The sequence below is a fragment of the Protopterus annectens genome, chromosome 1.part2, assembly GCF_019279795.1.
Source record: "Protopterus annectens isolate FY-2018-M chromosome 1.part2, PAN1.0, whole genome shotgun sequence".
NCBI lineage: Eukaryota > Metazoa > Chordata > Ceratodontiformes > Protopteridae > Protopterus > Protopterus annectens.
The window spans coordinates 547,476,960-547,503,878 of NC_056727.1; the positions used below are offsets into that span (position 1 = coordinate 547,476,960).

At 43.6% G+C, this 26,919-nt stretch overlaps 1 protein-coding gene across 5 annotated transcripts in view; it reads left to right on the forward strand.

The window, feature by feature from the left end:
- Window positions 1-26,919, forward strand: part of MAP4K3 (mitogen-activated protein kinase kinase kinase kinase 3) — a 2,472,041-nt gene that overhangs the window by 884,948 nt on the left and 1,560,174 nt on the right. For all 5 annotated transcript variants that reach the window (XM_044057581.1, XM_044057598.1, XM_044057607.1 and 2 more), the window contains one exon: window positions 5,561-5,692. In XM_044057581.1, coding sequence (XP_043913516.1) covers window positions 5,561-5,692 — 132 coding nt within the window. The remainder of the gene's footprint in view (window positions 1-5,560; window positions 5,693-26,919) is intronic.

Below are 26,919 nucleotides of genomic sequence, written 5' to 3' on the forward strand. Positions count from 1 at the left end.
ATGCTCTGACAGCCTTCAAGGACCACATTCTTCCAGGACAGTTAATGGTAAGGACGGGCAACACCACTTTTATGTGGTACATAAGCAGGGTGGGACCCATTCATATCCCCTCTGCAGACTAGCCATGGCAGTGTGGAACACAGCCTTGAGCTACCAAGTGCATTTACAGGCTCAATTCCTGCCAGGAAAGCTGAATACACTGGCAGACGAACTAAGCAGAAATCTCATGGACCCAGACGCGTGAAAACTGGAACCAAAGACTTTCAACATGTTGATAAATAAATGGGGAAGCCCAGATATAGACCTGTTTGCCTCCCCCCAGAACTACCAATTGGAGAAATTCTGCACAAGGACTCCCCACAAACAAGCTTAGAAAGTGGATGCCCTGTCCTTCAACTGGAAAAATCTATCAGTTTATGCCTTTCCTCCTCTGCCTCTCCTCTCCAAAGTACTACTAAAGGTCAAACAGGACAAACCAAGGACGATACTGATTGCACCAGACTGGCCATGCCAACAGTGGTACCCCATCTTGCACAGTGTGTCACTGCTGGCACCATGGCACCTGCCTCAGACCCCTACCCTGCTGTCCCAGCAGGAGGGCAAGATTCTGCATCCTCAGCTTCAAACTCTGTACCTGGCAGCCTGGCTAATTGCTTGACCTCTCTGTTACTATCCCTTAGTAAACAAGTGTTGGATGTCATTTTGGAGGCAAGGGGGCCTAGTACTAGAAAATCTTATACTGAAAAGATTCTGTTCCTGGAACCAAACTCAAGGGATGGGCACAGCAGCTCCCAATTTACCTCAGATTCTTCAATACTTAAATGAGATGCTTCACAAGGGCCTTTATTTTTCCTCCATCAAAATTCATGCCTCAGCCATTTCAGCTCAAGCAGTTCCTCAGAGGGGCCAAAAACTTAAGACCACCTAGGAGAGCTCCAACTCCAGCCTGGGACCTTAACTTTGTACTGGAAAAACTCACTCTACCTCATTTTGAGCCAGCTGCAAGTGCAGAGTTGAAATTCCTTTCTTGGAAAACAGCCTTCCTTGTAGCAATCACTTCAGCAAGTAGGGTATCTGAATTACAGGCCCTTATGGCAGTGGATCCTTTCATCATCTTTCATGCGGACAGGGTGTCGCTCAGGACCAACCCCTCCTTCATGCCCAAGGTGGTATCCAGTGTGGCTCTAAATCAGTCCGTTCATTTGCCAACCTTCTTTTCTAAGCTACAGAACAAAGGAAAACGGATACTGCACTCTTTAGATGTGCACAGACAACTTAGATTTTTACTTGGACAGGACTAAACCTCTCAGGAAATCTAACAGTTACTAGTGGCATTTGCTGCAGGGGCAGAGGGGAAGGCCATTTCAAAGCAAACCATTTCTAAATGGATAGGCCATTGCATTCATTTCTGCTATAAGCACCACGGAAAACCTATCCCACAGGGGATAAGACCGCACTCAACCAGGGCTGCATCTACCTCTACAGCCTTTCTCAGAGGTGTCCCTACCAGGGACATCTTAGAAGCTGCTACCTGGAGTTCTGAACATACTTTCACCAAGCATTACCATTTGCCTATTTTCTCTAAATCCAGAGCTGGTTTTGCCACTGCAGTCTTGCAGGGACTTATAGCTGGTCCTAATGCTATCTAAATTCCTCCTCCCATCCTTAGCTTTGGGAATCTACCCAAATGTGATAACTCTAACAGTGAAACACAAAGAACATAGTACAGTTGTGTACACTTACCATAAATGTAGATGTTCGAGTGTATTCACTGTTGCAGTCCTGGTTACTTTCCCTGCAGCCCCCTGACTTCTTTTGGCTATACCTCTATTCTCTTTTACTATGCTTAAAAGCTTTTTGATGTATTTGCTTTTTTGTTGGAGGTATAACCTTGCATATTTATATTTAATTGCTTCTCATTAGGGGGGCACCTGACATCTGGGGCAAGAAAAACTGATGTAATGGCATCGGCTGCATGCGTTATACCCCTGACTACCTGACGTCATGGAAGATGAGAGAGAGCAACTGACGCAGGACCCCAAGACTTTGATAATCAGGCCAACTGAGGGCTACTGCAAGCAGATAACCCAAATGTGATGACTGCAACAATGAATACACTCAAATATCTACATTTATGGTAAGTGTACACAACTTTACTTTGTCTTTACTATCTGCTGCAATTCTGTTTTCATAGCTAGCTTTAGAGGATTTGATGAGGGATCTCAACATTTTGTTGAGGCTGATAATGGAGTTTTTCTTGTTGTCTTGGGATTTCACCTTATTCCACATCAGTTTCCTCCTTCTGAGTTAAGAGTTTGTTTATGGTAGGGGACCACCAGATTGGTTTCCTTTTTTTTGGAGGAGAGCGTCTTGGTTCTATTGCATATGTGAGATTCATGCATTTGTGTACATGCTCGTGCATTGCATTGGTGTATGATTTAGTGGTCATGCAAGTATTCTCCATTTGCATGGGTGCCGTGAAGTTAGTCACCTCTATTTTTAGGAGCCCAAAGTTAGCTTTGGAGAAGTTTTTCATGGTGGTTACCCTTGCGGGGGTGGGAGGGATGTTGATTTCCAAGGTGATTAGTTTGTGGTCGGATCTAACCAGGGAGGAGTTGACTATTTGTGTAGAGCAATGATCGCCCATGTTAGTAATGACCAAGTCAAGGATGTTGCTACCTCTAGTGGGGGTAAAAACGAGCTGATCCAGGGCATTAGAATTAATGATTCCAGGAAACGTTGGGCAAGTGTATTAGTACATGAGTAGTTTTCCCAGTTAATGGAGGGATAGTTGAAGTCGCCCAGTATGAGAGTGTTAGGTTGCACCCTAATATTCTCCAGGGTGCTTAGGAACGTGGAGTGCGAATCTTGGGACATGGTTGGGGACGTATAACAGGCTATGACCTGAATCACTGTCTTACCCAATGTTAGCTGCACCTGAAGTATCTCTGATGAGTTATGTTGGGCTACCAGTCTGGAGGTGTGCGCATCCTTTATGAATATGGAAACACCACTGCCTTTGGAGCTTCGGTCTAAGTTCTGGGGCTGAAAGGTGTGGAATGAGTTACAGCCTGCTAGTACAGGGGTGCTTTTTTGCTGCTTTGAACCAGGTCTCTGTTATAGCACAAATGTCGATGTTCTCCATTTTAAGGAGTGCTTCGAGCGAGTGCATTTTGAGATTTAGACTTCTAGTGTTGAGCAGCATGACCCTCAGATTGCATTTGTTTGTAGCTGTTACGGTGGTAATTTAGTTTTTGGAACACCGCTTAAAAAAGGCACTGTAGGAGTAGCAAGAGCCTTGGCCAGTATCCGGACATCCTGGGGTGACAGATGCAGGTCATCTCCTGCAAAGCATCGAGGTCTGCCAATCATGTCACCCCAGGCAGACAGATACTGGATCCCCCTAGAGTGATACCAGAAACTTAGCCAATTGTTGAAATCAGTCATTTTCTGCTTGTACTGTGGTATCATTTTGGGTGATGGTAGGATGCTGCTCAGGGCTAGTGTCATACCCGCCTGAGCTACATAATTTGAGAGCTCCTCCATGTCTCTTTTCATGTAGTCCAGGGAGGTACGTCTCAGGCCATTCACACCCACATGTAAAATGCCAGAGTCATATTTTTTTGTGTTGTGGTGGTCGAGTGCATTTCTGCCTTGGAAGTCTGTGCTGTTTGGGTAGATTTTTATTGAGAGCCTCCGTGAAGGTGCGTGTGTGGTTTGTGTTTTTATGTGAAGGCAGTATTGGTGTGTCTTCTGGTGGGCTATGTGTTCCATATGGTGTGGTGCAAGTGTTGACCTTCTCCTTTTGAGCAGCTATTCCAGTCTTGGCTGGAGAGTGCATGGCTTCCAAGTTTGATATAAAAGTTCATCTCTCGCTGAGTGTTGGGAGGTAAGAGGAGAAGGTTGTCGGTGTACATGAGGCAGTTGCTACATTGCCTCAAGATGCCCAGGTTCATTAGGTTAATTGGAGAAAGCACAGGGAACTGACCTTTAGATGTGCCTGGAGGGGTGAGCATTAATAATAAGTACTGGAGCTGTTTTCTTGTAGAATGTTCAGTGGTGGTAGCACTTTTGTGTGCTGCAATAATTGCTATAAGAAGACTGATAAAGTGCTAGACTAATAAGCTAGGAAAAGTGCAGGAGAGGAGAGAACTAGCAGATCTAAGGGAAAATTGAAGAGCAGACATTGGCACCTGTCAGAAGCTTACAAACGGTCCTGGATACAGCAAATCTGTATCTGGACTAGACTAGTTACAGGAAAGGTGGGAAACGAGCACAAACGCGGCTTTTAAACCAGAAAGTTGAAAGAGATGGAAAAACTGCCCAAAAGGCCAATAAACTACAATTTGTCAGCCATAAACCATTCCTCTTGTGGTAGATAGGCTGCCTAGTGCTTACCACTCCCACTGATAAGTTAGAAGGCTTCCCTCCAACACAGAAAGGCTTGGGGAGGGTGCTCAGAAGCTTAGTTATTGTGCTTCTCAGTCAGCTACCATCTTGAAAATAACTTCAGTTTTCTTTTCTGTGAAGTAGTGTTCACCTTAGGGCTGGAGAGTACGTTTGAATATGGATTATTGATTGTTTGTAATTGTATGTAGATTGCTTGTGTAGTATTTGCATACAAAGCTAGGAAATCTAAACTGTAAAGCATGCTACATGTGTTTGCATGGCTGTAGGTGACTTGGATAAGTGATTGCGTTTTTCTTTTTTTTTGCTATGTTGTCAAAAAGTTACATTTTCAGAATCAGTTCACTGAGGCAGGGGGTTTATCTTTCTCTCTGTGGTGTAGTGACCCAAGAAATGAGCATAATAGATGTTGGTGTGCAGGAGGTCCAGCTCCATACATGGAAGGTGTGTGAGGGGGGGGGTATTGCCCCAAAATAAAATATGTTCAGATTTTGGTTGAATGTACTTAAAATATTTCATTTGGTTCCCTAACCCTGCAGTTAACTTCAAGCCTCCTCTTGGCTTTCTCTTTGACCCCCTTGCATTCCTCAAGTAGCAGTAACTCACTAATCCATTCTTGGAACAGTAGAGGTGATCTGTAGCAGTAGTGATGTCATCTGCTGCAGGATAATGCACTAATTTCCCATGCTGAGGTTTAACTTCTAATAATTGCTTTGCAAGAATGTATGCCCCCCCTCCCCCCGCATAAAATGTATCACTAGTAGAGCAGGCACAGTTGTCAAGGTCCTGTTAGTGGACCAGTGGTAGCCCACTTTCCAGGAGTGGGCATGCTGCTCCTCCACACCTCACCTGGGCTGCTGGTCAAAGCCAGGCATGTGGTGCATAAGTCAGGACTTTATTCTTGTTTGCAAGCAGAACTGGCCTTGATCATTTGTTTTTATTAATTCAAGTACATTCTGTCTGTAAATTAATAGTGATAAAAGTTTTTTATATTGATTTGAAACTGATATTACATTGTTTTCACTGTTGTACATTTTATGTTTGAAATTTAATGTATATTAAAGGTTTCCATAAAGACAACTTACGACTGTTTGTCACAAATGGTTGTTCTCATGTATGATGTGGTTTATTATTATTATTATTTTAATTAAAGGATGGCCCCAGAGGTTGCTGCAGTGGAAAGAAAGGGAGGTTATAACCAGTTATGTGACATCTGGGCAGTGGGGATTACTGCCATTGAACTCGCAGAGCTTCAGCCGCCTATGTTTGATTTCCACCCAATGAGGTATGTAAATTTTGTTTTTAAACACTGATCATAGTGTATGTAGTGTCCATGTTTTTCAGCTATTTTTGAAGTAAAGAAAAATGGCTACATAGTATATGTATTCTACTGAGTCATTAGATCACTTTTGGAAAGTGGACGAATTTTTAAAATGCTGTGCAGTCATTGTGTCTGTGTTTCCTAAAATGAGTCATAAAAGAGAACTGTGTTGTTCTGTCTTCAGCTGGAATACTGATTAAAATGATGGATGTGTCACAGCCATGCTTTAACCTATCCCAGCATATTTTAATATTTTACTGGGACGGTAAAGCAGCAGGAAAAACACATTTAGACTAAACATTGAGAAAGGAGCAAATTGCTGAAAGGCAAAAACTAACAATTAATTTCTGCAAAAATATTCTATCTCTTGAGAGCAATCACTGGTAACAGTTGGACTGTGCTGCAAGCATCAGTACTGCTCAGCCCGTAGAGCTTTTCAGGCTGCATTACTCCCTTGCCGAAGTCTGTCATTCATCTTTGCATCCGTTTCTTTAGTACTTTTTGTTGTGACCTCTTCAGGTAGGAAAATGCTTCAGGCTGTGATGAGTTTATTTTTATGGAGGAATTATCTTTATCTTCAGAATTTTGGCTACAGTTCCTCTAGTTATTAAAAAGAGCAAATGCAAATGGAACTCTCTTCACTTTTTTTATTTCAGCTTTGAGTGCTTTTCAAGCTTTTCAGCATGCAGACTCTAGGGCCTTATCGCCTTTAGTCCAAAGCCACTGTTCATTCCCCGGGCCTGCGTGTGGTCAGGGCATAGCACCAAGTAGTGGGCAGACATCACATTTATTGTTTGGGCAAAAGATATAAAACTAACCAGCGTTCTTTTTTTGCCTGAGGTTTAACTGAGTGATGTGTAGGCATCACAAAGAGAAAGCTCTACATTTCCTCATGAAACTGGGTCCAGCAGCTGGCTTTAATGCTGTATTCTTGTCAGAATCTAAGGATGGACAATCATCTTCATCTTATACCCTATCTAAAGACAGACTGAGCAGTAAATGTAAGGACTTTAAGTAGGGCACATCCACAAAGTCCTCCCCTCTGGCACAAAAGTTATTGCTAGAGATGCACAGGCACAATCTAGTGCCATGACCAAAAAAGAGAAGGCAGATACCATCACATTGGTAGACTCATTTACAAGATGTTCAGATCCTTCTTCATTCTCTCAAAAGTGGCTTCACTTCTGCCATTTTAAAACTTAAAAGTAAGGCATAGTTGGGGGGCTCAGTCATTCCTGCGACTAAGGAACTGGAGTAATAAGTTCTGCTTTTCATATTTGCAGTCTTCTCCCCTGCATTGCCAAATGCCCATCTGTGTTGCCTTTTCCAAGACTTGAGGTGCTGAGACTCATATCAGTAGCAGCTGGTATCTCAGGGCCAGGCTTGGGTGACCTGATAGTGAGAATCCCCTGAAGTGTGGTACATAGCATCAATTTTCCTTATTCCAGTACCTTTGCGGTATGTGGCATTGTAGCCCTCCCACAGGTTGTGTCAGCACTGACCTTTTAGTAATGCTTAGTGCCTATATCTTTGTAAACCTCCGAACATTGCTAGAAAATATTATTGGACCTATTCCAGTTATCTAAATGGGTGACCAGTACAGTTATGTGCCAGACTCATGGTGCAAGGAATGGTGGATCCATCATTGGTGAATTTTGTCCATACTGCTTTTCCAAATTCCAGATGGACAACAAGTGCTGGCTGCTTTGAAGTACTCATGTGAGGGACCTGTTGAGCATGGTTTGTGGGACTGATGCACAACTGTCCAAAAAGCCTCCAACAGCCTCCTGTGTACAAAGAATCCTCTCACAAGCCACTCCAAAAAGCCTGCAACAGCCTCCTGTGTGCTAAGAATCCTCTTGAGAGACTTTTCCCTCATGTGACTTCCAAGAACCCTGCCCAGAAAATAGGAAATAGGCCATTTACAAATCGAAGCATGTAGACATCCTTTGGAGTCTCTTGTATATGTGGATGAGGAAAAAAGAGGATGCTTCACCTGGGTCACCTCTGGATAAAACCAAGATGTTCTTCACGTTTCACTGTTGCAGTCATCACATTTGGGTTATCTGCTTGCAGTAGCCCTCAGTCGGCCTGATTATCAAAGTCTTGGGTCCTGCGTCGATTGCTGTCTCATCTTCCATGATATCAGGTAGTCAGGGGTATAAAGCATGCAGCCAACGCCATTACATCAGTCTTTCTTGCCGTGCGGTGCCCGAAGCAGAAGCAGCTTGCAAGTGCCAGTCGGCCGACTCCTGAAATTTTCATTTTCGAGTTTCTGAGCTGAAGTCTTCAACTAAAGCTAAGTACCCCATTGGGAAAACTTTTTCTTGCTCTAAACTGATGTCAATAAAAGTCAATAATTGTATTTCTTGTGGAAAGCAAATACCTCATAACGATTTTCATTCGTACTGTATTCTTCGCCTATGCCGTGACCACGACTTACCTCTCTTTCGGTTTTGTGCCTTATTTAAACAAACTTTTTGTCGTCGGTATATTTACACTTCTAAATATTTCGGTACTCGGTTCAGTTATCCAGAAATGGCTTCGGTAAGCCACCCGACTACCGACATTCTGAAAAAATGCAAAGATAAAGACAGAGACAGGCCGCCTAGGTCCAAAGCTGCCGACGACACTTCTCCTAAGCTAGTTGCCAGTTTGCCAGTACTCAGTAAGGTGCTTTTGCAGCTCCTGATACCCGCTACTTCAGATTCGCAGGCCTCTGCAGAGACCCTTTCGGAGTCCAGTATGCTGCGAGATGCTTCGACTGTGGAACCTGCGGTTGTCTGTACCTTGGATGGGTCCGGAGCCGCTCTGCAGGCACAGGCTTCTGAGGGTGAATTCAGGCCTACTGACTTGCATATTAAACCGACGCAATCTTCTTCTTCAAGGCCTAAAACTCGATCCATGCCTAGAAAACCGACGCCCAGACCGCATGGTCAGGCCTCTATGCCTAAAAAACAAATTATAAGAATGGCTGAAGACCTTATTACTTTAATCAGGGGAAGCCAACCTTCCCCCTCTAAGAGACTTAGGACTGAATTTGGCTATGATTCTTCTGATCAGGATTCTGAAATTTCTGTTTCTTCTGATGACCAGGATATACCCTTATCTGCCTATGAGGATTCTGATGCAGAGGACTCAATTCCCTCTGCTTCCCCTCCAGAGGATTTATCTTTTGGTAAAACCTTGCATACTCTTAGGGAGCATTTCCACTGGGAAAGCCAGGATTACTCTGATTCTAAAAAGAGGCTTAGGGATTTCTTACTCCTGCCCCAACACAGGCCTTTAGCTATTCCCCCCTGTACTGGACATTGTTGATGATGCCTTTACGGAGTCTAGCTTGGCCTCTGACTCCTTACCTCCTGCTCCCAGAAAACCAGATAGATATTACAGGGATGTTCTTTGTGTTTCACTCTTGCAGTCATTACATCTGGATAATCTGCTGGCAGGTTGCCCTCAGTCGGCCTGATTAACAAAGTCTTGGTTCCTGCTTTGGTTGCTGTCCCTTCTTCCATGACGTCAGGTCGTCAGGGGTATAAAACATGCAGCCGATGCCATTTACAACAGTCTTTCTTGCAGCGCGATGCCCGAAGCAGAAGCAGTTCGCAAGTAACGGTCGGCCGACTCCTAAAATTTTCGTTTTCGAGTTTCAGAACTGAAGTCTTCAACTAAAAGCTAAGTACCCCATTGGGGAAACTTTTTCTTGCTCCTTAATGATGTCAGTAAAAGTTAATAATTGTATTACTTGTGGGAAGCAAATACCTCATAAGGATTTTCATTTGTACTGTATTCCTTGCCTAGGCCCTGACCACAACTTGCCTTGCTGTCGGTTTTCTGCTAAATTTAATCAACGCACTATTAAACGTCGGCATATTTTTGCTTCTAAATATTTTGGCTCAAGATTTAACTATCCAGAAATGTCGTCGGTTAGCAATCTGACTACCAAAATACCTAAAAAACGCAAAGAAAAAGACAGGGACAGACTGTTGAGGTCCAAAACCGATGACGAAGCTTCTCTTGAGCCAGTCGCCGGTTCGCCGGTACTCAGTGAGGTGCTTTCGCAGCCCCTGATACCCGCTACTTTTGATTCGCAGGCCTCTACTGAAACCCATTCAGAGTCCGGTATGCCGCGAGACACTTTTAAGTATTGAACCCACGGATATCTCTATGTTAGATGGGTCCGGAGCCGCTGAGCAGGCACCAGCTTCTGAGGGTGTTTTCAGGCCTAAAGATTTGTATATTAAACCGACGCCATCTTCAAAACTAAGGCCAAAATCTACTTCTGTGTCTAAAAAAACGACACTTGGACCACGTGCACAGGCCCCAATGCCTAAAAATCAAATTATCAAAATGGGTGAGGATTTAATTACCTTGATCAGGGGTACTCACCCCCCTCCTGCTAAGAGGCCTAGGCAAGGCACTGACTATGAATCTTCAGATCAGGTTTCTGTTTCATCTGATTCCTCTTCTGATCAGGAATCATCTATTCCACCTTATGAGGACACTGATGCAGAAGATTCCATCCCTTCTGCTTCTCTTCCTGAGGATTTTTCTTTTGGAGAAACTTTGGATACCTTAAGGGAACACTTTCCCTGGGCGAGTCAGGATTTCTCAGAATCTAAAAAGAGGCTTAGGGATTTCCATCTTCTTCCTCAGCATAGGCCTTTGGCTATACCTCCTGTTCTAGACATTGTTGATGATGTTTTCTCAGAATCCAGCATGGCTCCTGATTCCCTGCCTCTGGCTCCTAGTAAGCCAGACAGATATTACAGGGTTCCTGACTCCCACAAATTCCTCTTTAAAAACCCTACTGCTGACCCTGAAACCATTTCTCAGGGTCCCAAGGGCGTTAAGGCTTCTACTGCTAAAAGTCCCACCCCTTCTGATAGAGATTCCAGGGCACTGGATAGATAGGGTAACAAGGTTTACATGTCTGCAACCTTGGCAATCAGGGCTTTGAACTGTCAATTTCATATGCTTAAATATCAGCAGCATGTCATGGGCTTGCTTAAACAGAAAATGATGTTGATTTCTGACTGTGTGGAAAATAGAGTTGCAGGATTTATTGCATTCAGCTGAACAAGTTGGAAAACATACTTTACAATGTGGTTTTGATTCCTTGGAGGCCTCTTGCAGGGCCGCTGTAACTGGATCTGTGATAAGAAGGCATGCTTGGCTCAAGGAGCAAAATCTACCTGACCATGTTAAAGCAAAATTGTTGGATGCTCCTTTACAGTCTATTTGGTAATAAGACAGAAGAAGTTTTGAAAAAGATGGAAGCTAAATCTATGCAAACTGTAAAATTCCTACAAGTTCAGCCACCCAGGTTCAGTAGGCACTGGCCTACTAAGAACTGGTCCTTTCCAGTATCCTCCAGAGCCTCTCAGGTCAAACCCAGACATTCCAAAGGCTCCAGGTTTCAGTCGCAAGGAGCTTATAGAACAAAGCAATGGGGTGCCTCCACCTCCAAACCTGGAAGTAACAAGGCACCTTCCTACGGTAAACAGTCTCAATGACTTTCCACTGCATTTACCAAGCACTTATCTTTTGGCCACCCCTTTGGGGGGAAAACTGGCACTTCATGCACGAAATTGGCAACTGATTACCCAGGACAAGTGGATTTTAAATATAGTATCCCAGAGATACATATTTCATTTCCACACGTTGCCAATCCCAAACGGATGGCCAGATCTGCCTCCAAATCAGTGGGCAGAGGCCCAGAAACAAGTTATGTCCCTCATGAATATGGGGGCTGTTCAACCAGTACCAGAAAAGGAAAAGGGACAAGGTTTTTATTCAAGACTTTTCCCTGGCACCCAGAAAAGACAAGTCATGGCATCCAATTCTGGACTTATCCAATACATTCCTGGACATTCCAAAATTCAAGATGCTGACTCTACAACAGTTACTACCTATGCTAGGCAAGGATGCCTGGTTGGTAACTCTAGACTTAAAAGAGACTTACCTGCATATCCCAATCAGGGAATCTTGCCGAAGTTGCCTCCGCTTCAAAGCAGGCTATTTGCATTACCAGTTCTTTGCACTGCCCTTTGGCTTATCTACTGCGCCCAGGGTCTTCACGAAGTGCCTGGCACCAGTAATTGCATCTTGCAGGCAAAGAAATATTCAAATGTATCCATACCTGGACGATTGTCTAATTCAGCAGAAAACAAGAACACTCTTCTAAAACACCTGGCGTTTTTAAAAAGACGTCTAACTTGTCTAGGGTACACCATAAACGAAAAGAAATCACAACTAGTACCCTCTCAAATAATTACATTCCTGGGTGCAAGCTTGAATACAACTTCCCAGATGACTTACCTTACGCCAGAAAAACAAATTCAATTGATGACTTACTTCAAACAGGTGGCCACAAAAACCCAGCTATCTGCAAGAGAAATTCTGCAGGCCTTGGGGTTCATGTACTCCTGCATCCTAATAATTCCATATGTAAGACTGCATATGAGGACACTTCAATGGTACCTAAAAAGCTTATGGAGTCAACATTGTCACATCCTGGAAACAATGATTCCGATCATTCCTTGCCTGCAATTAGAGTTCCTTTGGTGGGGAGAGGCCTGCCACCAAAACAAGGGACTGTCATTCATTCGACCCCCTGCCGCCAAAACCCTGACTACAGACGCATCAGATTATGCTTTGGGGGGGCGCATCTGGCAGGGAGATGCATTCAGGGCCAGTGGAGCCCAAATCAAATGCAACTACATATTAACCAGAAAGAAATGCTAGGTGTACAGAATGCTCTGACGGCCTTCAAGGACTGTCTTCATCCAGGACAACTGCTGATAAAGAGAGACAACACCACAGTCATGTGGTACATAAACAAGCAGGAGGGTACCCATTCCTTCCCCCCTTTGCAGACTAGCCATGGCATTGTGGAACACAGCCTTGACTTATCAAATACATCTATAAGCTCAATTCCTGCCAGGAAAGCAAAATACTCTGGCAGACGAACTAAGCAGAAATCTTATGGACCCACACGAATGGAAACTGGATCCACAAATCTTCAGCATGTTGACGCAAATGGGGTAGCCCAGACATAGTTTTGGGGTGAGGCAAAAAGATCTATCAGTTGGACAAATTCTGCATAAGAATTCATCACAAAAAAAGCTTGCTCTGTCCTTCAGCTGGAAAAACCTATCAGTCTATGCCTTTCCCCCTCTGCCTCTGCTCTCCAAGGTCTTACTAAAAGTCAGACAGGAAAAAACAAAAATGATACTGATTGCTCCAGACTGGCCTCGCCAACACTGGTACCCCCTCCTATGCAATATGTCACACCTTCCTCCATGGTACCTGCCTCTGACACCTTACCTACTGTCTCAGCAGAACTATCAAATTCTGCACACTCAGCTCCAAACTCTGAATCTTGCAGCATGGCTAATCAACTAATTTCACCAGTTACATCTCTCAGCAAACCTGTGATGGATGTCATTTTGGAGGATAGAAGGCCTAGTACTAGAAATTCTTATGCTGACAAATGGAAGAGATTCTGTGCCTGGAACCAAGCACAAGGAATAAGCACAGTAATCCTCAATATTCCTCAGATTCTGCAATATTTAACTGAGATTCACAAGGGCCTATCTTTTTCTTCTATAAAAATCCATGCCTCTGCCATTTCAGCTCATTACAACACAGAGCCTCCCCTCTTTTCTCATCCTCTGCTAAAGCAGTACCTCAGAGGGGCCAAAAATGTAAGACCTCCCAGGAGAGCACCAACTCCTGCATGGGACCTCAATTTTGTTTTGGAAAAAACTCACTCTACCTCCTTTTGAGCCAGCTGCTACTGCAGATTTAAAATTTCTCTTCTGGAAAACAGCTTTCCGTTTAGCAGTCACTTCAGCTAGAAGGATTTTAGAATTACAGGCTCTTATGGCAGTGGAGCCTTTCATTATTTTTCATCCGGACAGGGTGGCTCTCAGGACCAGTCCATCTTTCATGCCTAAGGTGGTATCCAGTGTGGCTCTTAATCAGATCATTCATCTGCCAACTTTCATTCCCAATCCACGGAACAAGGGTGAGCGGATTCTGCATTCATTGGATGTACACAGACAAATAAGATTCTACTTAAACAGGGCAAAATCTCTAAGAAAATCTGAGCAACTATTGATGGCATGTGCTGCAGGGACAGAGGGAAAACCTATTTCAAAGCATACTATTTCTAAATGGATAAGCCATTGTATTAGTTTCTGCTATGTGCACCATGGTAAACCTGTCCCCAAGGGGATCAGATCTCATTCCACCAGGGCTGCATCTACTTCTGCAGCCTTTCTCAGAGGTGTTCCTACCAGAGACATTCTAGAAGCTGTTACCTGGAACTCAGTTCATACATTCACCAAACATTACCATTTACCTCTCTTCTCTAAATCCAGAGCTGGCTTTGCTACTGCTGTCCTGCAGGGCTTTATAGCTGCTCCTAATTCTGTATAAATCCATCCTCCCAAACATAGCTTTGGGAATCTACCCAAATGTAATGACTGCAACAGTGAAACACGAAGAACATAGTACAGTTGTGTACACTTACCATAAATGTAGATGTTCGAGTGTATTCACTGTTGCAGTCCTGGTTACCCATCCTCCAGCCCTCTGCTTTTCTCTTACTTATACCTCTACTGTCTTTTACTATGCTTAAAAGCCTTTTTGGTGTATTTGCTTTTGTTTGGAGGTATATTTTTTGTGTTCTAAATTATATATATATATATATATATTTATATATATATATATATATATATATATATATATATATATATATTTTTTTTTTTTTGCTCCCCATTTGGGGGGCACCTGACATCTGGGGCAAGAAAAACTGTTGTAAATGGCGTTGGTGCATGTTTTATACCCCTGACAACCTGATGTCATGGAAGAAGGGACAGCAACCGACGCAGGACCCAAGACCCAAGACTTTGTTAATCAGGCCGACTGAGGGCAACCTGCCAGCAGATTACCCAAATGTAATGACTGCAACAGTGAATACACTCGAACATCTATATTTATGGTAAGTGTACACAACTGTACTTTCCTGACTCTCACAAGTTACTTTTTAAAAATCTTACTGCGGATCCTGAAACCATTTCACAGGGACCCATGGGCCAAAAATCCTACCCCCTCTGATAGAGATTCCAGAGCACTGAATAGATGGGGTAAGAAGGTATACACTTCTGCAACCTTGGCCATTAGGGCCTTACATTACCAGTTTCATATGTTAAAGTATCAGCAGCATATTATTGGATTGCTTAAACAGAAAATTATGTTGATTCCTGACTGTGCTGAAAATAAGGATGTACAGGATTTAATGCATTCTGCTGAACAAGTTGGAAAACATACTTTGCAATGTTGTTTTGATTCACTAGAGGCATCTTGCAGGGCTGTTGTTACTGGATCTGTGCTTAGAAGGCATACTTGGCTTAAGGAGCAATCTTTGCCAGATCATGTTAAAGCTAAATTGTTGGATGCTCCCTTAAACCAGGCAACAAAGCAGAAGTACTTAAAAAGATGGAGGAAAAAGCTAAATCTATGGAAACTGTTAAAGATTTCCTGCAAGTGCAGCCTCCAAGATTTAGTAGGCATTGGCCGTCTAAGAATTGGTCCTTTCCTGCCTCTTCCAGGCCTTCTCAGTCCAAACCCAGACCCAGCAGAACACTCAGGTGTCAGTCCCAAGGTACACACAGGACTAAGCAGTGGGGGGCTCCCACTTCCAAAGCAGGGAGTAGTAAGACCCCCCCCACCCTTATGGTAAACTGTCTCAGTGACTTAACTTTACAACTTCCAAGCCCTTCTCAACTGACTGCTCCTTTAGGGGGAAAGATTGCTCTGTAGGCAAAAAACTGGGAACTCATTGTCCAGGACAAATGGGTTTTAAATATAGTTTCCCAGGGATACAGATTCCACTTCCACACTTTACCAACCCCAAAAGTTTGGCCAGATCTACCCCTAAATCAGTGGGCAGAGGCTCAAAAGCAAGTTCTCTCTCTCTTAAGTGTAAGGGCTATTTAGACTGTCCCAGAAGAAGAAAGGGGACAAGGTTTCTACTCAAGACTTTTTCTGGTGCCCAGAAAAGACAATTCCTGGCGTCCTATCCTGGATCTCTCTATCCTAAACACTTTTTTGGTGATCCCAAAATTCAAGATGTTAACTCTTCACCATTTGCTTCCTATGCTAGGCAAGAATGCCTGTTTGGCAACACTGGATTTAAAGGAAGCCTACCTGCACATCCCAATCAGGGAATCTTGCAGAAGATACCTATGCTTCATAGTAGGCTTCATCCACTATCAGTTCTTAGCACTGCCCTTTGGTTTATCTACTGCGCCCAGGGTATTCACAAAGTGCCTAGCTCCAGTCATTGCATTTTGCAGGCAAAGAAATATTCAAATATATCTGTACTTGGATGATTGTCTAATTCAGGCAGAAAGCCAGGACATACTATTGAATCATCTGGCGTTTGTACAGAAAGTGCTTACTTTTCTGGGGTACACCATAATCGAAAATAAATCACATCTGGTACCCTGCCAACAGATTTTATTCCTGGGAGCAAGCTTGAACACAACTTCCCAGATGGCTTTCTTCACGCCAGAGAAACAAGTTCATTTGACAGCTTACTTCAAACTTCTGACCACAAAGACCCTGCTATCTGCAAGACAAATACTGCATGCCTTGAGCTTTATGGCCTCCTGCATTCTTCTAATTCCATATGCAAGACTGCATATGAGGAAACTACAATGGTATCTAAAAAGCCTATGTCAACATACTCAGGATCTAGAAGCAATGATTTCTGTCATACCTTGCCTACAGTTAGAGTTCCTTTGGTGGGCAGAGGCCAGCCACCAAAACAAGGGACTGCCATTCACTCTACCCCCCTGCCGCCCAAACCCTGACAACAGATGCATCAGACTACGCATGGGGGCTCAGCTGGCAGGGAGGTGCATTCAGGGCAAATGGAACCCAAGTCAAATGCACCTGCATATCAATCAAAAAGAAATGTTAGCTGTACAGAATGCTCTGACAGCCTTCAAGGACTACATTCTTCCAGGACAGTTATTGGTAAAGACGGACAACACCACTGTTATTTGGTACATAAACAAGCAGGGGGGAACCCACTCATACCCTCTCTGCAGACTAGCCATGGCTCTGTGGAACACAGCCTTGATCTACCAAGTGCATCTACAGGCTCAATTCTTGCCAGGAAAGCTAAGTACACTGACAGACAATCTAAGCAGAAATGTCATGGACCCACACGAGTGGAAGCTGGAACCAAAGACATTCAACATGTTGATAAACAAATGGGGGAGCCCAGAGATAGACCTGTTTGCCTCCCCCCAGAACTACCAATAGGACAAATTCTGCACAAGGACTCCCCACAAACAAGCTTGGAAAGTGGATGCCCTGTCCTTCACCTGGAAAAATCCATCAGTTTATGCCTTCCTCCTCTGCCTCCCCTTTCCAAGGTACTACTAAAGATCAAACAGGACAAACCAAGGATGATACTGATTGCACCAGACTGGCCATGACAACAATGGTACCCCCTCTTGCGCAGTGTGTCACTACTGGCACCATGGCATCTGCTTCAGACCCCTACCCTGCTGTCCCAGCAGAAGGACCAGATTCTGCACCCTCATCTTCAAACCCTGAACCTGGCAGCCTGATCTCTCCGTTACCATCCCTCAGTAAACAAGTGTTGGATGTCATTCTGGAGGGAAGGAGGCCTAGTACTAGAAAATCTTATGCTGAAAAATGGAAAAGATTCTGGTCCTGGAACCAAACTCTGGATGAACACAGCAGTGCCCAGTTTACCTCAGATTCTTCAATACTTAACTCAGATGTTTCACAAGAGCCTTTCTTTTTCCTCCATCAAAATTCATGCCTCAGCCATTTCAGCTCATTACAACACAGAACCACCCCTCTTCTCTCATCCACTGCTCAAGTAGTTCCTCAGAGGTGTCAAAAACTTGAGACCACCCAGGAGAGCCCCTACTCCAGCCTGGGACCTTAACTCTGTATTGGAGAAGCTTACTCTACCTCCTTTTGAGCCAGCTGCAAATGCAGAGTTGAAATTCCTTTCTTGGAAGACAGTCTTCCTTTTAGCCATCACTTCAGCAAGAAGGGTGTGTGAATTACAGGCCCTTATGGCAGTGGAGCCTTTCATCATCTTTCATGCGGACAGGGTGTCCCTCAGGACCAATCCCTCCTTCATGCCCAAGGTAGTTTCCAGTGTGGCTCTTAATCAGTACATTCATTTACCAAACTTCTTTTCTAATCCACAGAACAAAGGGGAATGGATACTGCACTCCTTAGATGTGCACAGACAACTTAGATTTTACTTGGACAGGACTAAACCTCTTAGAAAATCTGAGCAGCTGCTGGTGGCATTTGCCGCAGGGGCAGAGGGGAAGGCCATTTCAAAGCAAACCATATCGAATTGAATAGGCTGTTGCATTCATTTCTGCTACAAGCACCATGGAAAACCTATCCCACAGTGGGATAAGACCACATTCAACCAGGGCTGCATCTACCTGTACAGCCTTTCTTAGAGGTGTCCCTACCAGGGACATCCTAGAAGCTGCTACCTGGAGTTTTGTACATACTTTCACCAAGCATTATCATTTACCAATTTTCTCGAAATCCAGAGCTGGTTTTGCCACTGCAGTCTTGCAGGGCCTTTTAGCTGGTCCTAATGCTATCTAAATTCCCCCTCCCATCCTTAGCTTTGGGAATCTACCCAAATGTGATGACTGCAACAGTGAAACACGAAGAACATAGTACAGTTGTGTACACTTACCATAAATGTAGATGTTCGAGTGTATTCACTGTTGCAGTCCTGGTTACCCTCCCTCCAGCGATTTCTTTTGGCTGTACCTCTATTCCATTTTACTATGCTTAAAAGCTTTTTGGTGTATTTGCTTTTTTGATTGAGGTATTACCTTGTATATATTTTTAATTGCTTCCCATTAGGGGGGCACCTGACATCTGGGGCAAGAAAAACTGATGTAATGGTGTCGGCTGCATACTTTATACCCCTGACTACCTGACGTCATGGAAGATGAGACAGCATCCGACGCATGACCCAAGACTTTGATAATCAGGCCAGCTGAGGGTTACTGCAAGCAGATAACCCAAATGTGATGACTGCAACAGTGAATACACTCAAACATCTACATTTATGGTAAGTGTACACAGCTATACTTTTTGTTAATAGTTTCTCAATGTAATGCAAGACAAGGGAGACTGGCCTTTTAACCCTCTTCCAGCTCTGAAAAAAATATGCATAAATGTATGAATATACATTTGTTTTCGGATGTTAGTAGTGAACTGTTAAGGAATGAATGATGCTCATCGTGTTACACTGCTGCAGTCATCACACTTGGGTTATCCTGCCGTCAGGCGGTCCCGCAGTCGGCCAGAGTTCCAAAGTTTTGGTACGGCGTCGGTTGCTGTCGCTTCTTCCCCGACGTCAGTGCGCCAGGGGTATATAAGATGCAACCGACGCCATTTTCTTCAGTCTTTCTTGCCGTGCGGTGCCCGAAGCAGAAGCAGTTCACAAGTGCCGGTTGGCCGACTCCTGAGATTTTCGAAGTTGAATTTCCGAAGTCTTCAATAAAGCTAAGTACCCCATTGGGGAAACTTTTTTCTTGCCTCAGACCGATGTCAGAAAAAGTTAATAATTGCATATCTTGTGGGAAGCAAATACCTCATAAGGACTTCCACTCTTACTGTATTCCATGCCTAGGCCCTGATCACGATGTCACTAGTTGTCGGTTTTGTGCTAGATTTAACAAACGCACTACAAAAAGACGTTTTGATTTTGCTTTTGATTTTGCTTTGCACTACTTTGGCCGAAGATTCAATTATACTGTGCCGTCTGATCAACCGACGACGCAAAGACAAGGATAAAGACAGGCATCCGAGGTCCAAAACCGACGACAAAACCTCTTCTAGGCCAGTTGCCGGTTCTCAGTGAGGCACTTTCGCAGCCCCTGACACCCGCTACCTCAGAGCCACAGGCCGCCTCCGACTCCCACGTGGAGATAACTAGGCCTCTGGAAACTCAAGGTATTGGGCCTACGGAAACTAATCCCTCAGATGGGTCCGGAGCCGCTGAGCAGGCACCGGCTTCTGAGGGTGTTTTCAGACCTTCACAACTTGCCATTAAATCAACAGCCAAGACAAAGGTACCATTAAAGACAAAGAAACAAGTACAGCATTCTCCTGGACAGTCCTCCATGCCTAAGAAACAGATGCTTAAAATGGCCGAAGACCTCATTACTCTAATCAGGGGTTCCCATCCCCCTCCTGAGAAAAGGCCTAGGCAGGATACAGACTATGACTCCTCTGATCAGGTTTCCATTTCCTCTGATTCCTCTTCAGACCAGGGATACTCCTTACCCCCCTATTAGGACTCTGATGCTGAGGAATCTATCCCTTCAGCCTCTCCTCCTGAGGATTACTCTTTTGGGGAAACTTTACATACCATGAGGGAACATTTCCATTGGGGAAGTCAGGAATACTCAGAATCCAATAAAAGGCTCAGGGATTTCCTCTTATTGCCTCAGCACAGGCCCCTGGCTATTCCGCCTGTACTAGACATTGTGGATGATGTGTTCTCTGAATCCAGCTTATCTCCTGACTCTTTGCCCCCTGCTCCAGCCAAGGCAGATAGGTATTATAGAGTCCCTGACTCTCACAAGTTTCTATACAAAAACCCTTCTGCTGATCCAGAAACTATTTCCCAGGGTCCAAAAGGGATTAAGGCCTCCATTGCAAAAAATCCAGTACCCTCTGACAGAGATTTCAGAGCTTTGGATAGATGGGGAAAGAAAGTATATATGTCTGCAACTTTAGCAGTAAGAGCTTTAAATTGCCAGTTTCACATGCTTAAGTACCAACAATATTTAATGGCTCAGTTAAAACAGAAAATGCTTGCTAGCTCAGAAGCTCCTGATTGTAAAGAAATGTAGGATTTATTGCATGCAATTGAACAGGTGGGAAAACATACTCTGCAATGTGGTTTTGATTCTTTAGAGGCCTCTTGTAGAGCCACAGTTACAGGCTCTGTTATTCGAAGACATGCTTGGTTAAAAGAATAGAGTTTACCTGAACATGTTAAGGCAAAGTTATTGGATGCTCCTTTACAACATGATACCTGTTTGGTGTTAAGGCAGAAGAGGTGTTAAAGAAAATGGAGGATAAAGATAAATCTATGCAAACAGTCAAGGATTTCTTACAGGTACAGCCACCTCGGTTTAGCAGAAATTGGCCAACAAAAAATTGGTCCTTTCCAGTGTCAAGACAGGCCACAGAGAGGCAGATAAAGACGCCCAAGAGGCAGATCTCAACCCCAAGGCTCAAACAGACAACGACAGTGGGGCACCTCAACCCCAAAAGGAGGTGAGGACAAGTCTCAACCTTACAGGAAACAGTCACAATGACTTTCCCTTGCGTACGCCAAGCACGTCCCTTCTGGAGGCCCCCTTAGGGGGAAAACTAGCACTTTTTTCTCAAAACTGGCAAACAATCACCCAAGACAAATGGGTCCTGAATGTTGTGTCTCAAGGTTACAGATTCCACTTCCATACTTTACCAAAGCTAAAAGGAATGCCAGACCTGCCACAAAACCAATGGGCAGAGGCACAAAAACAAATTTCAGCCCTCATGGACATGAGAGCTATACAAAAAGTATCACAACAGGAACAAGGACAAGGATTTTACTCAAGACTCTTCCTGGTCCCCAGAAAGGACAAAGCCTGAAGGCCTATACTGGACCTTTCAATTCTGAATACTTACCTGGATATTCTGAAATTCAAAATGTTGACATTACAGCAGCTTCTACCCATGCTGGGCAAGAAGGCTTGGCTTGTTACTCTGGACCTCAAAGAGGCATACCTGCATGTCCCTATCAGACAAAATTGCAGAAGATACCTCCGATTCAAAGCTGGTACAATGCACTACCAATTCTCTGCACTGCCGTTTGCTTATCTACTGCACCCAGGGTCTTCACAAAGTGCCTGGCGCCACTAATTGCATTTTGCAGACAAAAAGGATTTCAAATATATCCATACCTGGACGACTGCCTCATTCAAGCAGAGACAAAGGACATTCTTCTACAGCATCTGGCATTTGTGAAAAGGTTGCTAATTTCTCTAGGGTACACAGTAAATGAAAAGAAGTCAAAACTAGTGCCCTCACAACAGATTACATTCCTGGGTGCCAGCTTAAATACAACGGCCCAGATGGCTTACCTCACGCCAGACAAACAAGTGCAACTAACTCAATATTTTCAACTACTGGCAAAAACGTCCCATCTCCCTGCAAGAAAAATTCTGCAGGCCCTGGGATTCATGGCATCCTGCATACTACTAATACCATATGCCAGACTGCATATGAGGAAATTACAATGGTAGCAAAAAAGTGTTTGGACTCAACATTCTCACAGTCTAGAAGCAGTAATTCCAATAATTCCCTGCCTACAACAGGAGTTTCGATGGTGGGCACAGGCATGTCACCTAAACAAGGGTCAGCCTTTTACCCAACCCACAGCCAGGCAAACTCTAACAACAGATGCTTCGGATTATGCCTGGGGAGCACACATGGCAGGAACATGCATTCAGGGCAAGTGGACCACAGACCAGATGCATCTTCACATCAATCAAAAAGAGATGTTGGCTGTTCAAAATGCCCTAACAGCTTTCAAGGACCTTCTACACCCAGGACAACTATTACTAAAGACAGACAACACCACAGTAATGTGGTACATAAACAAACAAGGGGGCACTCACTCTTATCCCCCTATGCAGGCAAGCCATGACTTTGTGGAACACAGCTCTAACGTACCAAGTTCACCTGCAAGCACAATTCCTGCCAGAAAAGAAAAATACTCTGGCAGACGACCTAAGCAGAAATATCACGGACCCTCACGAATGGAAATTGAACCTACAAATCTTCATCATGATAACACAAAAATGGGGATGCCCAGACATAGATCTTTTTGCCTCCCCTCTGAATTGCCAACTACAAAAATTCTGCACAAGGACTTATCACAAACAAGCATGGAAAGTGGATGCTCTTCTGTTCAGCTGGAAAAACCTAAAAGTCTGTGCCTTCCCACCACTGCCTCTCCTTTCAAAGGTACTCCTAAAAGCCAGACAAGAAAAACCACAGATGATCCTGATCGCTCCAGACTGGCCACGCCAGCACTGGTACCCTATCTTAAGGAACTTGGCTCAGGGCCCACCATGGATTTTGCCCCAAATTCCACACCTTCTGACTCAACAAAACAATCAGATCCTGCACAGTCAGCTCAAAACCCTAAACCTGGCTGCATGGCAGATACTTTAGTCAAACAGGCAACACCTCTCTCTAAAGCTCTTATGGATGTCATTTTGGAGGCCAGGAGGCCTTGCACCAGGAAAGCTTACTCAGAAAAATGGAAGAGATTCTGCGCCTGGAACCAGGCTCACAGCCTTGACCCTCTTGTTCCAAACATTCCTCAGATTTTACAATACTTAACTGAGATGCTGGACAGAGGCCTATCCTTTTCATCAATTAAGATTCACGCCTCTGCCATTTCTGCACATTACAACACGGATCCTCCTTTATTCTCTCATCCCTTGCTAAAGCAGTATCTCAGAGGGGCTAAAAACATAAGACCGCCCCGGAGAGCACCAACACCAACTTGGGAACTCAATTTCGTTTTGGAAAAACTGACCCTACCACCTTTTGAGCCAGCCAATACAGCCGATCTAAAATTTTTATCATGGAAAAAAGCTCTGCTCCTGGCAGTAACTTCAGCACGAAGAGTCTCAGAGCTACAGGCATTAATGGCAGTGGAACCTTTTATAATTTTTCATCAGGATAGGGTATCTTTAAGGACAAACCCTACCTTCATGCCAAAGGTGGTATCTAGTGTGGCTCTTAACCAAACCATCCATTTGCCTACTTTTTATCCAAACCCCCAAAATAAAGGGGAGAAACTTTTGCATTCTTTGGACATGCACAGGCAGCTACGCTTCTACTTGGACAAAACAAAAGTTTTCAGGAAAACTGATCAACTGTTTGTAGCATATGCTGCAGGATCACAAGGCAAGGCTATCTCAAAGCAGATTATATCCAAATGGATAGGACACTGTATCCGGTACTGCTACACACAGCATGGAAAATCAGTCCCTAATAACATTAGGCCTCATTCCACCAGGGCAACAGCCACTTCAGCAGCCTTTCTCAGAGGAGTACCTACCAAGGAAATTTTCGAGGCTGCAACTTGGAGTTCAGTACACACCTTCACCAAGCATTACCACCTGCCTCTTTACTCTAAATCCAGAGCAGGATTTGCCACTGCAGTACTGCAGGGCCTCTTAGCCAATCCTAACTCTTTATAGACCAGCCACCCAAACTTAGCTTTGGGATTCAACCAAAGTGTGATGACTGCAGCAGAGTAACACGATGAACATAGTGCAGTGTTGTACCTACCATAAATGTAGATGTTCGAGTGTTCACACTCTGCTGCAGTACAGGTTATCCTCCCTCCATCCCCTCTGAACTAGCTGGACTTATCTATACCCTTCTATCCTATACAACCTTTGGGGTGTATTTGCTGGTAACTGAAGTTATTGTTTTTATTTTATATGTATATTTTTGATTAGCAATATGTATTGCCTACCCACTTGAGGGCAGCTGACATCTGGGGCAAGAAAAACTGAAGAAAATGGTGTCGGATGCATCTTATATACCCCTGGCGCACTGATGTCAGGGAAGAAGCGACAGCAACCGACGCCGGACCAAGACTTTGGAACTCTAGCCGACTGCGGGACCGCCTGACGGCAGGATAACCCAAGTGTGATGACTGCAGCAGTGTGAACACTCGAACATCTACATTTATGGTAGGTACAAAACTGTACTTTTGTTTTTACATATCAAACCTTGTATTGTAGTGGTTTAAATAAATTAATGGATAAGACAGTTCTAATTTAAGTATTAATTTTGTACTTCTCCTTTTCTCTTCCACATTCTTACTGGTTGTATAATTAATTGTCTTTATATAGGCATCTGTTTTTTTGATGGCTACAACCATTAATGGTGAATGTCGATATGCCATTAATTTTGCTCTCCAGGTTTGTGTTTGCTAAGTAACTAGAAGCATTTAAAATCAGTGGCGACATCATGTTCTGTGAATCTGTAGCCGTATTTCACTTACTCCACCTCCTTTTAGTCTTTGATTTGTATCTTTTGTTTAAATTGTAAAATTACACATCATAGAGAGAAGAGTGCTTACATTCTACATTGGGGTTGGTGCTGTTTTAAACACGTCATCCAGTACTCCTCATCAGCAGTCAAATATAGAGGAGACATGGGACAGTTTGGAATTTATTTTTAAAAAGGAGATACGTTATTCTGCTAATATTTCTCCCCTGCAATAGTATATGATTTATGAGGTTGCTCCTCAAGGCTTACAAGCTTCTTTTTAAGATTTCAGCATGAAAAAACAAGACTTAAAACTATAATGGGAGCAGTCATTTTGTAGTGACTTGAAAGTCTTACAAAATATGATAAATGTCATTGGGAGTTTATAACTGCCCAGATTATAAGTTTCTAGGCAGAATTTCCCTCTTCTGTTTATTTGTCATCCCTACATGTAGAAGGCAAGCTTAAAAAACTGTATCTGCGTTTCGGTGAGTATGAAGTCTTAATTTTCTTTCCTTTTTTTAACATTTTGAAAGAACCCAACATTACTTTAGGATATGAGAGAGTCTTTGGCAACATCTTAAGCATTATACCACTCTGGGATATGGCACAAGATTGTTAAGGAATGCTTCAGGTGTTACAGATGTTCATAATATGAGGCAAAACCAGTTAAGGGGTTCTTCTTTTTATTTAGTGATTTCATGGCACAGGCCTGCAACATCAAAATGCCTCCATTGTTGATCAGAGATCACATAGCATGAGAGACGCTAGCACTTGTGATCTTAATGTAAAGTTAAGTCAGTCAGTGAATATTATTACATTAGAGTGCACAGTTTACTCCAGAAAAGCATAAACTTATCAGGAGTTCCAGAATTTGTCCCTAGCTCACATATTTGCATATCTAAAATTAATCTTAGATTTGTGGCATTTTGTCAGAAAGTTGCAACTAAAATCTGGAGTTGGTGTGCAATGTCAACTGTCTTAATTCAGCACCACTCTCCTACCTTCTTTAACAGTCATGCCTGACCATTGCCGGTCTTCTCTCACAAAATCCGTTTGTCTCTTTGCTGGATGGTGTTTTTTTTGCCTTCTTCCTCCTTGTCATAAATCTTTACCAGATTGTCTTCTACTTTCCTGCACATGTGCTTAAACTACCATAATCTGTTCTCTTTGACCTTCTCTGCAAATGGAGCTACTTGGGCTTCTGCTGTGACGTCTTAATTTTTATCTTCTGTCCCACAGTGTGCATCCGATGACCTGTCTCAAGCCCTTCATCTCCATCACCTCTAGCTTCCTTAACTGCCCTGCCTTCAGTGCCTGTCTAAGCCTGCTACTTTCTCTGACTTCATTTTCCTTCTTTCATTGTAGGCTGTGTCTGAGGTAGTGCAGCTTCTGTGGTGTTTTCTTCATTCAGAAGTTGCTGGAAGTACTGCTTCATCTGTCTTGTCCTGTGGACTAGTGAGCAAGCTGTTGCTGGCATCCTTTATGAAGGGTGTCTGATGATTATTTTCATCTTTCTGTCTTCCTTGTAACATGATAGAGTTTCTTTGTGGGATCTATTGAGTCACTTTTCGGAGGGTGGTAGAGTACCTCTGATGCTGTGTTTTTTGCTATTACAAATACTTTGTATTTAGATGACCAATCTTCCTTCTTGCAATAGTGAAGAAACGAATGTACAGGATCTCCTAGATAAATAAAGCAGGACAACATAAGTTGGTTTTGATAATGGAAGGACACTGAATGCTGGACTTATCTATACCCTTCTATCCTATACAACCTTTGGGGTGTATTTGCTGGTAACTGAAGTTATTGTTTTTATTTTATATGTATATTTTTGATTAGCAATATGTATTGCCTACCCACTTGAGGGCAGCTGACATCTGGGGCAAGAAAAACTGAAGAAAATGGCGTCGGATGCATCTTGTATACCCCTGGCGCACTGATGTCAGGGAAGAAGCGACAGCAACCGACGCCGGACCAAGACTTTGGAACTCTAGCCGACTGCGGGT